The 15,754-nt window shown below is 45.0% G+C and overlaps 1 protein-coding gene across 3 annotated transcripts in view; it reads right to left on the reverse strand.

The window, feature by feature from the left end:
* Positions 1–15,754, reverse strand: part of CALCRL (calcitonin receptor like receptor) — a 90,345-nt gene that overhangs the window by 35,079 nt on the left and 39,512 nt on the right. Inside the window, exons 2-3 of one of the 3 annotated variants that reach the window (XM_081931650.1) lie at positions 1,423–1,494; positions 709–812 (exon numbers count right to left, since the gene is read on the reverse strand). In XM_081931650.1, the coding sequence (XP_081787776.1) occupies positions 709–759 (51 nt within the window). In that variant the 5' untranslated portion in view covers positions 760–812; positions 1,423–1,494. Of the gene's footprint in view, positions 1–708; positions 813–1,422; positions 1,495–13,477; positions 13,592–15,754 lie in introns of those variants that run through there. The other 2 variants (XM_081931651.1, XM_081931649.1) reach the window with 2 other exon arrangements.

The following is a 15,754-nucleotide window of genomic DNA, read 5'->3' on the forward strand; positions in this document are numbered from 1 at the left end:
ACAGCAGGCATGACTCTTTAAATGTAGCCATATGCCTGTGCCAGTTTAAAATAAGCAGGTGGCGGAAACACTTTTTGTCCGTATGCAAATTTATGCAAATGAGATCTATTCATTGATTTAATTCCCACAATTAACTAAGACTTAACAAGACCGATTTCCTTGTGAGATAATGACTTTCCACTGCAGTTTGCAACTGGGAATTCACTTTTTAAGGGACAGAAAGAATAGTGGCTTCTCTGAGATGGGGCTGTTCCACTGCCACCACAGATCTTGTGCGTGCACAGAGCTTCCTCTTCCTCTTCTGTTACCTCCAGCCACTTCATGCACCCTCAAAATCAGCTCCAGAGGGTTGGGGGGTGCACACAGGGGGAGGAAATAAAAATCAATCCCATTGCAGCAGTGGAACCAGGCATGTGGCGCATTAGACACAACACATTGTTTCATTGCTGAAATGTTGAAAGCTTGCAGAAATGAATAAATTCATTGACTTGATCCACAGGAGAAATGTCAGTTTTCAGATTATTATTATTTTTTTTTTGAGGGAGGGATATGCTATCAGAGTGAAAAGCATGAAAATCTGAGGCCTGACCTGATTTTGATGGTGTCAGTAACGTAATATGCGTGCTTTGCATATGCATATTGTAAAAGAAGAAGAAAAACACCATTATTATACTGTATGAGTAACTTCAGGGAAAGAAAGGAACTCACCAAGGTCTGAGCTAAGAGGAACACCATCTGCATGATCCAATTTGTCTCCATCACTCAATATAGCTAGTGTAGTTGTTGCTCCGTAGTTCAGAAAAGAAGTGTAGCTGAAATTAAGACAAACACATTTTTAAAAATAAAATAAAAAAGCAACCTTAATCCAAATAGACATAATATTTCACTGGAAGAACAATAACCAGCCAAAGTTAAGCACTTTCATTTCCATTTTTTTTCACTGAAAGGGAGAAATTAAAATATATGGTTAATTACTCCCATTGTAGTCAACTTAAAAGTGACAAATGGTTTAACTGTGTACTAAATATTTAGGAAGGGACACGGGTGGCACTGTGGGTTAAACCACAGAGTCTAGGACTTGCCGATTAGAAGGTCAGTGGTTCGAATCCCCGCGACGGGGTGAGCTCCTGTTGCTCGGTCCCTGCTCCTGCCAACCTAGCAGTTCAAAAGCACGTCAACGTGCAAGTAGATAAATTGGTACCGCTCTGGCAGGAAGGTAAAGGGCGTTTCCGTGCACTGCTCTGGTTCGCCAGAAGCAGCTTAGTCATGCTGGCCACATGACCCGGAAGCTGTACGCCAGCTCCCTCAGACAATAAAGCGAGATGAGTGCCTCAACCCCAGAGTCGGCCACGACTGGACCTAATGGTCAGGCGTCCCTTTACCTATGCACAACAGACTTTTGTTTCCACAAGTGGAAATTACCCTTCTTCACCTCCATCTTCCTATTTGCCCCTGCCATGGACTCTAGTACAAATCTGGGGGCAAGGGAAGAGCCTGCAAGACGAAAGATGAAATGGTACACAAGCCAGGACTGAAATTGTGCAATTTTTATAAAAGCAACAACCCCAAACCCAGAAGCTTTTCTCTTGGGAATGATGGGATCAGAGTTACCTAAACAATATAGATATTCATTTATGTGTGCAATCACTGCCGCAAGAATAATATTTGCCCCAAAACGGGAAGAAGAAGAAGTCCCGACGAAAGAAGAATGGTTACAGAAATTCATGGACTATGCAGAAATGGCGAAACTTACCGGAAGGAAAAAAAATCAAGACAACAGACTTTTTATCAAGGAATGGAAATCGTTTATTGGATCTTTACAAACAAATTAAAACATTAGCAGGATTGCTGTAAAAACTAGCAGTTTCTAAAACCTGTATGAAATGGATGAGGAAAAGGATTGATAGTGTTTATTGGGATATGCCAAAGGGCGTAAAAAAAGAGAGTAAATTCATGGAACCGCTGAAAGAGGGGGAGGGAAGTCAAAGTTCGATATGTGAGAATTGTTTTAATTTCTTTCTTGAAATGTTTATTTGTTATAAATGAAAATCATAAATGAACTTTATTTTTTAAAAAGGACCAAAATGGTGCTGAATAAGATTGCTTCCCTTTCCACATCAACTGTCACCAATCCTATTTTTCTCCTTGGTCCCGGTTACGCTTCTGAAACCATTCTTCCTGGTTCCCTTCCCAAACTCTGCATTCCATAATGGCACAAGCGAAGTCATTACACATGTTGTGCTGAGTCTAGCAGACATTGCATGGACCAGGTTCTTTGGCTTATTTATTGTGAAGAAATATTGAATTATTTGATGATGGCCTGAGGCTGTTCTGGAAGGAGATCAGACAATTTCAGAGGACAAGTCTCTACCAACCAGAATTAACCATAGTAGCTACATGCAATTTCCAGGATGTCAGTGAGTACTAACTGTGTGATGTAAAGGTGAAGGAAAACAAAACAAAACAAAACTTTTTTGAAAAACAAAAATGCCTTCGTTTTAATCAGCTTCATTTTACTTTAACTGCTCGCTCACTGGTTTCAGCAGGGACCCCGCTGCATTCCAATGCCCATAACTTTGGTGTTTTCTGTTCAAACGGCACCAAATGTGCAGAATTCTACGATTCTCTGAGGGCACCAAACTTGAAAATTTCAGACAGACTGGGCAAAAGGTCCTTGGGACTTAATATCTCGCTTTATCACTACCCTAAGGAGTCTCAAAGCGGCTAACAATCTCCTTTCCCTCCCCCCCCCCACAACAAACACTCTGTGAGGTGAGTGGGGCTGAGAGACTTCAAAGAAGTGTGACTAGCCCAAGGTCACCCAGCAGCTGCATGTGGAGGAGCAGGGAATCAAACCCGGTTCACCAGATTACGAGTCCACTGCTCTTAACCACTACACCACACTGGCTCTCCTTGTTTTAGAGGTGATGAAAAAGGACAGGACACCCGATAACCTTCCTTTTAGAGGAGACCCACCCTCTTCTCCAGATTGTACCTTTGGCGTTTTCCAGACAAAAGGCATGAAATATTCACATGTTGAACTGCTACCTCTGCACATCGTGCCTGTCAATTTTCAGGCGGTTTGCATGCTCACAAATACAAGTGAAAATGAAAATGAACGGGGGAGCATTCATTTGCCCTTTGCCTTTGTTTTTTTGAAATAAATGCATACCCCTACTGACTGTCAGCTGTTAGACTGGAGGAGAAACAGGAGAGGCATTTTGCCCCCATGCCCAGCTTGTTTGCATCCCAAAAACATCTGGGTCACCACAGATAGAAATAGATTTTCTGGGAAAGACGGATCTCTGATCCGGAAGCCCCTATCATATGTTCTTAATTTGATCATCGAAAGGAAGGAGAAATATCCTCAACAACACTGAGCACTGCTCATCCATCTTCCATTGCTTTTGTGGCCAATGGGTGATAGCCATACAGTGTTACCTTGTTTCGCAAACTTAATCTCCGTTCCAAAACAAAAGCGTTCCAAAACCAAGGCGCGCTTTCCCATAGAAAATGGATTAATCCATTTCAGACTTTTAATAACAATCCCCAAAACAGCAATTTAACATGAATTTTACTATCTAATGAGACCATTGATCCATAAAACGAAAGCAATAAACAATGTTCAGTGGTACCTTGGGTTAAGAACGTAATTCATTCTGGAGGTCCATTCTTAACCTGAAACTGTTCTTAACCTGAGATACCACTTTAGCTAATGGGGCCTTCTGCTGCCACCGGAGCTCAATTTCTGTTCTTATTCTGAAGCAAAGTTCTTAACCCGAGGTACTATTTCTGGGTTAGTGGAGTGTGTCACCTGAAGCGTATGTAACCTGAAGCGTATGTAACCTGAGGTACCACTGTAATTGACCGCCTTAGTGTTCTTTGTAGATCCCCCCCCAAAATAGCTCAACAACTTTGGTCAACCCTGCCCCCCCAAAAAGCTCAAAAACATTGTAGTCTACTCTCCACAAAAAAAAAAAAGCTTAACAACTTTGGCCAACCCTCCCCTAAAAAAATCTCAACATCTCTTGGCAATGACAATGGGTAGATCACAGCCAGTCTTTTTATACTGTGAGTAGATCACAGTTTCTTGGGAGTTGGGTGTGCCTGGTGTACAGTGGTACCTCAGGTTAAGTACTTAATTTGTTCCGGAGGTCCATTCTTAACCTGAAACTGTTCTTAACCTGAAGCACCATTTTAGCTAATGGAGCCTCCCGCTGCCGCCGCGCTGCTGGAGCACGATTTCTGTTCTCATCCTGAAACAAAGTTCTTAACCCGGGGTACTATTTCTGGGTTAGCGGAGTCTGTAACCTGAAGCGTATGTAACCTGAAGCATCTGTAACCCGAGGTACCACTGTACTGCAGTCACACAATCAATCAGTAGCTGAACTGGGTTCCACACAGTCACACACAAAAAAAAGAGCCAAAAAAATGCAAAATAAGTCGCAAAAACAGACAGACTTCAGTGTAACACTCCAAACAGAAGTGTGGCACTAAACTTGGAAGCGTAAGTCTCAAAACGGAGCACGTTCAGCTTCCAAAGAAAGTTCACAAACCGGAACACTTACTTCCAGGTTTGCAGTGTTTGGGTTCCAAGTTGTTTGAGAACCAAGGTGTTTGAGAGCCAAGGTACCACTGTATTAAGAGAAAACCCACAGAAATCAATGGCCTTGGGTGGGTTTTATGCCAATAGCTAGATATCGCCCCATGGCTTTGCGTTGTTTAAGCAACTCTGTTTTGTACCATGGAAATTTAAATTCCTACATGCACAGCTCTGTCTAGACTCCATCAGCATTTTCCCATACGCTCCACTCTCTCTAATCTTCAGATTTATTTTCTCCAACAGTCAGTCATGACCTACAAGATAGATTTATGACAGTAAACAAACAGTTGACTCCATGGATACTATTTTGGACAAATACAACTCTTTTAAATAGGTATGATAAAATTCTTCTCAAGCTAGGACTGGGATAGGAAGCATATTTACTCAGTTCTGGGCATGTTTATTAGACATATGTGGCATTAATCTGAATGGGTTTTACTTCCAAGTAAGTGCATAGCATGATTTCACAACCTGATGTGGTGTCTTTCACAAAAACCTACATATAATGTACATCAAAAGATTTTATTTTATTTTAAAAAATCCTGATTTAACTTAATTGTGCTGGCATCCTCTACCAAAAAACAAGTGTATATTGGTTAACAAAGATGTAAGTAATCTGTCAAATTCAGGCAAATGTAGGAAATCTGCCAAATGCTTAACACTTACTGAAAAAACGATCACGTAAAATGTGTGGACTCTCAGCCTAACCATGCCACCTGGATATAAATGTAATAAAAAAATGAAAAAAATAACTGCAAAAGCTCAATTACCCTCATTCAATTTCTTCACTGCATAGTGACACTAATGGCAAGAGGTAAGAAGGGAGTGAAGGCGTAACAAAAATATTGAGTATAAGGGAATAAAAGCATGTTTCTAGGATAGATTTGACATATGATAAATGCATTTTTGACATACAATTTCACTGAAGCAAGGAAGACTCTGTGAACCAGTTTCTGTTGCTTCATTACTATTGCAAAAGCTAGGCAGACAATATGACTTTATTTTTTTTATATATATACAGTGGTACCTTGGGTTAAGTACTTAATTTGTTCTGGATGTCCGCTCTTAACCTGAAACTGTTCTTAACCTGAAGCACCACTATAGCTAATGGGGCCTCCCACTGCCGCCGCGCTGCCGGAGCACGATTTCTGTTCTGTGACAAGATGGCCATCCGAGCTCTGTTTAAAAACCTCCAACATAAAGGTAAAGGACCCTTTGACTCTGCGGTTCTGGAGCTCATCTCGCTTTACTGGCCGAGGGAGCCCGATGTTTGTCCGCAGACAGTTTTTCTGGGTCATGTGGCTAGCATGACTAAGCCGCTTCTGGCGAAACCAGAGCAGCGCATGGAAACGCCATTTACCTTCCCGCTGGAGTTGTACCTATTTGTCTACTTGCACTTCCTGCTTTCGAACTGCTAGGTTGGCAGGAGCAGGGACCAAGCAACGGGAGCTCACCCCGTCGCAGGGATTCAAACTGCCGACCTTCTGATTGGCAAGCCCTAGGCTCTGTGGTTTAACCCACAGCACCACCTGTGTCCCTTTAGGTAAAAGGTAAAGGGGCCCCTGACCATTAGGTCCAGTCGTGACCGACTCTGGGGTTGCGGTGCTCATCTCGCTTTATTGGCTGAGGGAGCCGGCGTACAGCTTCCGGGTCATGTGGCCAGTATGACTAAGCTGCTTCTGGTGAACCAGAGCAGCGCACGGAAACACCGTTTACCTTCCCGCTGGAGCGGTACCTATTTATCTACTTGCACTTTGACATGCTTTTGAACTGGTTGCCGGAGCAGGGACCGAGCAATGGGAGCTCACCCCGTCGCTGGGATTCAAACTGTCAACCTTCTGAACAGCAAGCCCTAGGCTCTGTGGTTTAACCCACAGCGCCACCTGCGTCCCTTTACTTTTAGATTTATTTCACACAGGTGGAAAATGAACAAAGATGTGCTTTAAAACTGGTCCAGAATTCCACAAAGAAACCCTCTACTTTCCTGCGCTGTGTGGCTCTGAACTGAGAACTGGCTTAGAACATCATGTTCCATCTCCTAGTGATGGCAAACCCATTTAAACTGGGTTAACCTTTTGCGGCAAACTATTATCAACTCAGCGCCGTGTTTTTTCCTGTTTTAAAAACATGTCCTCAATGGACATTTAAAATAACTTTCTTTCCTGAGCAACCTGGTGCCAAAAAAGTACAAGCAAGAAAGCAACACCCTATTTCAAACAAAAGCCCTGCTAGAAAAGAAATGCATTGTCATGCTTGAAAGAAGACATTTTGAAAACACTTGCTCTTCCTAAAGGCAACACACATTCATTACCGGGCAAAATAATCTGGGAAACCAAAGAAGCTCATTTCTGAAGAGATAGCATCTCATCATCACATCATCTGACCGAAAAGTTCTCTTCGGGCATTTTACTTGCGTGCAAAGCCAAGATGCAAGCGGGGAGCGGGGAGAAGAGGACATGAGTCCAAACACAAACACCCATCTCTGCCTCCTCCATGCGTTGGGGGTCAATGCGGGGGGAGAGAGAGCAGGGGGGTGGAGCTCATCACAGTTTCCCTGCACCCATGTTGGCTTCTGCATTCAAGCAGAATGGCTGAAAACACCCGAAGACGGCAAGCCTTTCTTGCTGGTGAACCAATATTGCGGAATTTTAGCACTTCCTATCGGTAGTCCCATGGACTGCAAGAAAATCAGACCTATCCATTCTGAAGGAAATCAGCCCTGAGTGCTCACTGGAAGGACAGATCCTGAAGCTGAGGCTCCAATACTTTGGACACCTCATGAGAAGAGAAGACTCCCTGGAAAAGACCCTGATGTTGGGAAAGATGGAGGGCACAAGGAGAAGGGGACGACAGAGGATGAGATGGTTGGACAGTATTCTCGAACCTACCAGCATGAGTTTGATCAAACTGCGGGAGGCAGTGGAAGACAGGAGTGCCTGGCATGCTCTGGTCCATGGGGTCATGAAGAGTCGGACACGACTGAACAACAACAACAATTGGTATTAACACTCCAGCTCTTGTAGATCCACCTGTTTAGAAGCAAGCATTCCCCTGAACTTGTGCCCTACTTGTTTTTATTAATTGTTAGGCAACCCTGTATTGGTAAATTTATCATCTTCCAAAGCAACTACTCTATCCCGAACTTAAAAATAGAAAGTGTAATGCTGGTGGTCAACAAAAGGGGTTTAAAGACTCTCTCAAGGCAAATCTAAAAAAATGTAGTATAAGCACCAACAATTGGGAAACACTGGCCTGCGAACACTCCAATTGGAGAACAGCCTTTACCAAAGGTGTCATGGGCTTTGAAGACACTCAAACGCAGGACGAAGGGGAGAAACATGCTAAGAGGAAGGCACACCTAGCAAATCCACACCGTGATCAACTCCTTCCCAGAAACCTGTGTCCCCACTGTGGAAGGACATGTGGATTCACAATTGGCCTCCGCAGTCACTTGCGGACTCACTGTTAAAACCGTGTTCATGGAAGACAATCTTACTCAGCTATGAATGAAGAAGAAGAAGGTCTAATGCTTTACAATTTTTTATGTGTTGTAAATAGTACTATTATTGTTGTTGTTATCATCATCATCATTAAATTGATTTGCTTTATTGCATTTTTCAATTGCAGATGCTTTCATTCCTTTGATGGAATTCTTTTATTGTATTTTAATTATGCACTTATACATTTACTTATGCATTTTAGTTACGTCGTATTTTATACTTGTAAACTCCTTAGAAGCTATTTTACCATGCAAGTGCATAACCTCCAACAATTCACCAATGAAATGAGGGACGGCTTCCAACATATATAAAAAAAAACTAAAACAAAAAACTCCCCTATACAGGGCTGCCTTCAGATGTCTTCTAAAAGTTGTGTAGTTACTTATCTCTTTGGATCAGGGGTCCAATAACTCCATACCTTTCAACATTTCCCCGATGAAAATAGGGACGTCCTAAGGAAAAGTCGGACATTCCAGGATCAACTCAGAAACCAGGATGGTCCCTGTAAATCTAGGACTGTCCCTGGAAAACTGGCACACTTGGAGGGTCTGCAAGTGTTATATAGACCATTAAATTAATAAACAAGAACTCTGGAACCACCAAAATTCTATTTTTTAAAAAAAGTGTCACGAGGAGGCAGAAAAAAATAAGCCTCTTTCCTAAGAGAAGACTACTTTCTAGAAAATGGAGTACACAGCACTAGCCTAGATTCTGCAAAGCTTGCTTTATGCTCGATAATCAAGCTTGCTGCATCAAAGGAAATGTGCCTTGCAAAGTGCACTTAGCAAAGCAGAAATGCGCTCGCTCTGTAGTAAAATGCTTTGCATTGATGCCAAAACCTGGACAGCCTTCGCTAAAGTTGAAACTGATCACAACACAAGCACAGTTAAAAGCAGGACCAAGGAAAGAGGAATAAGCAAACATCCGTACAGAAAGAAATGTGATGGGTTTTTCGATTCAGACATGCATCTGCAAATATCAAAGGGGAATCAGATGTCTGCATAAAGTCAAGGGATGCTCTCTGCAAGGGCTGACATCAAAAGTGGGCAAATGCCATTCCAGCTTGACTGGAAAGGACCCTTATTCAATTCAGTGCTTTTTCTTTTTTCTTTTTTTCTCAATTAAATGCATTTTTATAAGGTATGGATGTCCCTATGGGTACATCTTCATACATTAAAAAAAGTAAAGATAAAGGACTACTGGACGGTTAAGTCCAGTCAAAGGCGACTATGGGGTTGCAGCGCTCATCTCGCTTTCAGGCTGAGGGAGCTGGTGTTTGTCCACAGACAGCTTTCCGGGTCATGTGGCCAGCAGGACTAAACCGCTTCTGGCACAACGGGACACCATAACGGAAACCAGAGCACACGGAAACAAGTTTACCTTTCCGCCGCAGTGCTACCTATTTATCTACTCACACTGGCAAGCTTTCGAACTGCTAGGTCGGCAGGAGCTGGGACAGAGCAATGGGAGGTCACTCTGTACCACGGATTTGAACCGCTGACCTTCTGATCGGCAAGCCCAAGAGGATCAGTGGTTTAGACCACAGCACCACCTGCGTCCCTCTTCAAATGTCACTAGTTTAGGAACATAGCAATCTGCCTAATATAGTGGTACCTCGTGCTAGAAACAGGATCCGCTCTGGAGGCCCGTCCATAACGTGACATGCCCGCAACTCGGAGCGGTGAGTATGCGCAGGCATGTGGCGTGATTTGGCACTTCTGCGCATGCACAAAGTGTGATTTAGCGCTTCTGTGCATGTGAGAGCGGCGAAACCCAGAAGTAACCCATTCTGGTACTTCCGGGTTGCCGCAGGATGTACCGCGAAAAGATGCAACATGAAGCGGATGCAACACAAGGTATGACTGTACAGTGGTACCTTGGTTTACGAACTTAATCAGTTCCGAAAGTCCGTTCTTAAACCAAAGCATTCTTAAACCAAGGCGTGCTTTCCCATAGCAGCGGGGGACTCAATTTACAAATGGAACACACTCAACAGGAAGCGGAACATGTTCTGCTTCCAAGGCAAAGTTCACAAACCAAAACACCTACTTCTGGGTTTGCAACATTCTTAATCCAAGTTGTTCATAAACTACCGTATTTTTCACTCCATAAGACACACTTTTTCCCTCCTAAAAAGTAAGGGGAAATGTCAGTGCGTCTTATGGAGCGAATGTGTGGTCGACCACTGGCTCCCTTTCTGGCCCCGCCCCCTTGCCCAGCCCTCCATTGTTGAATGTTCTGCAGGTGGAGGCTGTTTGTTTCCCCAGCGACATGTGACTGGCTGATGAGATTATCTGTCTGGAAACTGTAGAAATGGCTCCCTTTCCTTTCCTAAAGGAGCTGCAGAACTGTGAGTTGAACCCCATAAAAACAGGATTTTTTCCCTTTGCAAAGTAAGCTCAACAACTTTAAGCTGACCCCCTCAAAAAACGGGGCTTTTCCCCTTTGCAAAAGAAGCTGCACAACTGTGAGCTGATTCCAAAAAAATGGGGCTTTCCCCCTTTCCTCTTCTAAAAACTAGGCGCATCTTATGGTCAGGTGTGTCTTATGGAGTGAAAAATACGGTAAGCTGTTCTTAAACCAAGGCACCACTATACAGAGTCTGACAAAGGGTACATCTGCACTGTCTGTACAGACTTGTAGTGGCTCCCTCAGTAATTTGACGGAAGAGCTGATCTGCTGTCTTTAGGATTTCAGAGCCAAAATGAAACTGAGTGGTACTGACTACAATGGTAGCTCAGGTTACAGACTCTTCAGGTTACAGACTCCGCTGACCCAGAAATAGTACCTCTGGTTAAGAACTTTGCTTCAGGATGAGAACAGAAATTGTGTGCTGGCAGCAGTGGGAGGCCCCATTAGCTAAAGTGGTACCTCAGGTTAAGAACAATTTAAGGTTAAGAACGGACCTCCAGAACGAATTAAGTTCTTAACCGAGGTACCACTGTACATGCTTATTAGGAACACTCTCAGGGCCCTTGAAAGTGCAAGAAATTAGATTTTCTTATTCTTAAGATAAAGAAATCATGGGTGAGCAGGGCCAGGACTCGCTAGCACCTCTCAGATGGGCGCCATTGCCATTCTAAGAGAATGACAGGAGCATTCATGGTGAGTTTCGGCACCTCTTTTTCTGGAAAAATAGCACTGCGTGTTTGAGAAACAGTGAAATATCATAAATTCCGAATTCACTGAAATTGATGGCTTTTATATGGCTTTTATATGTTATTTTTCTGCTGCACCAGTCATATCAAAATAGTGTTCTTTGCCACCCATAAAGCCAGTGATACTAATCCAATCAGATAGCAAATGGTTGAATGTGACTAAGGGAGCAGTAGAGCTCAGACTGAATTATGGAAACATACTGTCATATCTGCTGATCATGATTTAACTGCCCTGCTCTCAAATAAACCTAAGCAAGGATAAAAGCATTGTTGTGTTGTTTGGTTTGCCCTGAAAGTACTCAAGCATAATGTGCGGTGCAATGAAATTAATGTGGTGTCCTCATAAACCATAGATTAGAGCCGCCACTCTGCAAACAAACACACAGCAAGTGGGAAAAAAGGCAGCAAATTCACTGGTTTTCCAGACTTTCGCCAAAGCGTGTTCTCCATAACAGAGAGCACGTGTTGCGGTGGGGGCCAAAAAGGCCACCCCACTGTTGTTGGGCAAATTGGCCACATGCTGTGATTGGGCAAGGAGTGTTGCTGGGGAGAATGTTATGTTGCTAAAGTGTGGGAGGGGTCAGAGGTCTTAAATACAGGGCTCGCAGCCTGGGGCCTTCTCTTGGGCTGCGTGCACCGGATCACCCGTCCACCCTCCCTGAAAAGGGGGGGTGTTGTCCTCTGACCTTGCTATGCCTGTCATGGGGTCATCTGCCTTGGGGCAGGGGCCTGGTAGGAATTTTGTCCATTTGGGTGATTGGCTGTTGCCATTTGGTTTTTGCCTAATGTGTAGCAAATCGTCACAACTTGTAAGGTTGGTGGTTAGGCATTGGTTAAAATTGGTTGGTGGAGGGGTAAGTGCCTACCCTTCCAATGGTGGTGCTGAAAGGGAATTCCGTTAAAGGAATCCAGGGGCTTGCCATCCCTTTCGTCCTAGTCGCTGGCATCAGACTTGGGCTGTGCAAGCCCCAGGGGGCATGAGGGTGAGAGATGGGGGACTGATGTCCAGCTTCATTTCTCCCCAATATGGTTCTCCCTGACCGGCTTCTGCTGGAATCCAGAAGTCAGTTCTGTCCCTGGGGCAAGGACAGATAGTCGTAACCAATGCCTAAGCAACCACTCACGTGTGTGTGTATTGAAATAAAGTTGTGGCCAAATTCATGCCAAAAACCTTAAACAAAAATTGATGTGTGAGTTATTGGGGTGGCCTGGGGGACCTCGACGCGCAAATGGCCCCTGTAGACAAGAATATTTCAAGGTTCAATCACAGGATTCATGCCCAGTGAAATAACACAAGTGACCTGATGGCTTGCGAGCTTATGAATCCACTGCAAAAGAGTGTATGAATACGACAGGCTATTGGAGACATCTGATCTCTTAACAACTCGTGGACAACTCATTTATTTATCACTTGGTGCTCTAGTAAACTAGCTCTTAGTGAAAGCAGAGGCAGTTCCCGGGGGGGGGGGCGACGACTCCTCTCATTCCTTCCAACATTCCAGTTCTAGTTCATGCAATGCAACATTTGTATTTATTATTATAATCTCTGTACTTGTGAGATCCCCCAGTTACCTTATTTTTTGCTCCATAAAGCGCACCGGACCATAGGGCGCACCTAGTTTTTAGAGGGGGAAATCAAGAAAAAAAAAATCCCCCCCCAGCCCCAAAGAGCAGCGTACAGGCTGCGCACAACCTCTCCCTGCCAGAGGGGCTGTGCGCGGCTATCCCTGAAGTCTTCCGAGCGCAGCGCAAGTTCCCGCTGTGCTCCTCAGGCTTCGGGTTCCTTTTGCTGAAGTCGGGAGAGCAAGACTCTCCTGGCTTCATCGAAAGGAACCTGAAGCCTCCAGAACGCAGTGGAAACTCACACTGTGCTCCAAATGCTTCAGGCGGCTATCCCTGATGCCTGGAGAGCGAGAGGGGTCGGTGCACGCTTCTCACTCTCCAGGCTTCAGCGAAAGCAACGCGAAGCCTCTGGAGCACGGAGGGAGCGCTCCCTCTGCTCTTCAGAGGCTTCGCGTTGCTATCACTGAAGCCAAGGAGCCTGCATTCACTCCATAGGACACACACACATTTCCCCTTAATTTTTGGAGGGGGAAAAGTGCGTCCTACAGAGCGAAAAATACGGTAGTAACTGGTCCACAGTGACTGAGTGAGACTGTTGGCCCATCTAGCTCAGAAAGAATTCTCTAAAGTTTCACAGCATATCCCAGCCTTACCTGAAGATGCCAGGGATCAAAGCTTCCCCCTTACAGACCTCCGCATTTGCTGAAAATAACCTTCTAATTTTTTTGCTATCTGCCTTCAATTTAATTCCCCACCTACATCTTCAATAATGGAATTATGAGAATTAGCATTAGTCATAGATGAATATGATGCACTGCGCTGTCATCGAACCTGACAAAGACAAAGGAGAATGTTTTTGGCAGAAAAATAATACTGAACACATCTGATAGTTTTCTAAAAATTGTAAAGATCTGGGCTTGATGGAATGAGACCACAGACTCATGACTCCCAGGCTGCGCACCTGGTTCATCGAACCTGACAAAGACAAAGGAGAATGTTTTTGGCAGAAAAATAATACTGAACACATCTGATAGTTTTCTAAAAATTGTAAAGATCTGGGCTTGATGGAATGAGACCACAGACTCATGACTCCCAGGCTGCGCACCTGGTCCTTCAGGGGCACAGTTACCCCATTCAGGACCAGGGAATCCCCCACAACCGCCCGCCCCCTGTCCCCCCAAAACAGTACTTCTGTCTTGTCAGGATTCAACCTCAATCTGTTAGCAGCCATCCATCCTCCAACCGCCTCCAGGCACTCACACAGGACCTTCACCGCCTTCACTGGTTCTGATTTAAAGGAGAGGTAGAGCTGGGTGTCATCTGCATACTGATGAACACCCTGCCCAAACCCCCTGATGATCTCTCCCAGTGGCTTCATATAGATATTAAAAAGCATGGGGGAGAGGACGGAACCCTGAGGCACCCCACAAGTGAGAGCCCAGGGGTCTGAACACTCATCCCCCCCCCACTTTCTGGACACGGCCCAGGAGAAAGGAGCGGATCCACCGTATAACAGTGCCCCCAGCTCCCAGCCCCTCTAGACAGTCCAGAAGGATGTTATGGTCGATGGTGTCAAAGGCCGCTGAGAGATCCAGCAGAACTGGGAAACAGCTCTCACCTTTTCCCTAGCCCGCCGGAGATCATCAACCAGCGTGACCAAGGCACTTTCAGTCCCTTGAGGTGACTTCCATAAACATGTAAGTACAACGAATGCAACTAGCTCCCTTTTATCTCCTGTCACTCTTCCCATGTTAAAGGAAAGCCTCTCCACTTAACCCAAAGCAACAGCAAATGTTACAAAGGATTAACAACCTTAAGTGAGGGATTAAAGGATTACGTTACCTGCAGGGATCTGCCTTTTATTTGCGAGAGGAACTGAACAATCTGGTCATTCTCCTGGAGAAATGCCAGCTTTTCTTCATTCCTACTATCTGGTGACTGACATTGCAACATGACATGTCTGTTTGTCTCCAGAACTGCTTCTGGACCCCATTGCTACCTCCTATGCTGTGGAAGCAAATTCCATGCCATCATAACAGAACAGAGCCACAATACGAGCTTCCTGGCAGTTGTGTTGCTGCTGCTGAACAGAGGTGGCACTCAGCTGAGGTGGCAGAATGGCTGGAGACATGTGGGTTCCTTGGTGGAACCCATAGCTGTCAAGCTTCCCTTATTTGGAGGGACAGTTCCTTATTCCAGCGCCATGTCCCGCTGCTGTCCCTTATTGATGGATGTCCCTTAAATGATGTCCCTTAAATTTCAAAGGAAGCAGCTCCTCTCCCTCCCTCCCTGTCGGCCAGGGAGGAGGGAGGCTCCACCTGTGTTGCTTGGCTGTGTTGCTCACCCAATAAGAAGTCTAAGAACAACTGGGGGGGTGGAGCTTGCATACCTTGTGCTGATCAAATCGGCTGCGTTGCCTGGGGACTCGCCTTTGCTCAGCGCTTCCCAGCGGAGAGGTGACGGTGGTTTTCCTTGAGGCTTCGTTTGGCTGCTGGCTGGGCTTTCTGCCTTTGGCTCAGAGGAGCTCAGAGGTTGAACATACCTGTGCTGAGTGCTCGGATCAGAATCGGATGGATACATCATCGATGGCCCACTCACCTTTGCTGGCAAAAAGGTCTGTCTGGAGTGGGGGCACATGGTGGGGGGAAAGGAAAGGAGATCTTGTGGGGGGGGGAGGCTGTGTGTGTGTGGCTAGTTAATGCAAGCTGAGGGGTTTTTTGAATGCTGGATGCCATTTTGTTGCACTTGCTGCTGCAAACTTTGCAGTGCAAAGCCAGGCCGGGGAGCCATCTTAAGTTGAGGCTGCATAGGCCTTGTGGTGCATGTGATTCAGATTCTATTCAGTTGAACCTCTGGTTACAAAGTTGGTTGGACAGTGTTCTCAAAGCTACCGGCATGAGTTTGACCAGACTGCAGGAGGACAGGAAGAC

The sequence above is a fragment of the Podarcis melisellensis genome (genome assembly GCF_964234715.1).
Source record: "Podarcis melisellensis genome assembly, chromosome: 1".
Taxonomy (NCBI): domain Eukaryota; kingdom Metazoa; phylum Chordata; class Lepidosauria; order Squamata; family Lacertidae; genus Podarcis; species Podarcis melisellensis.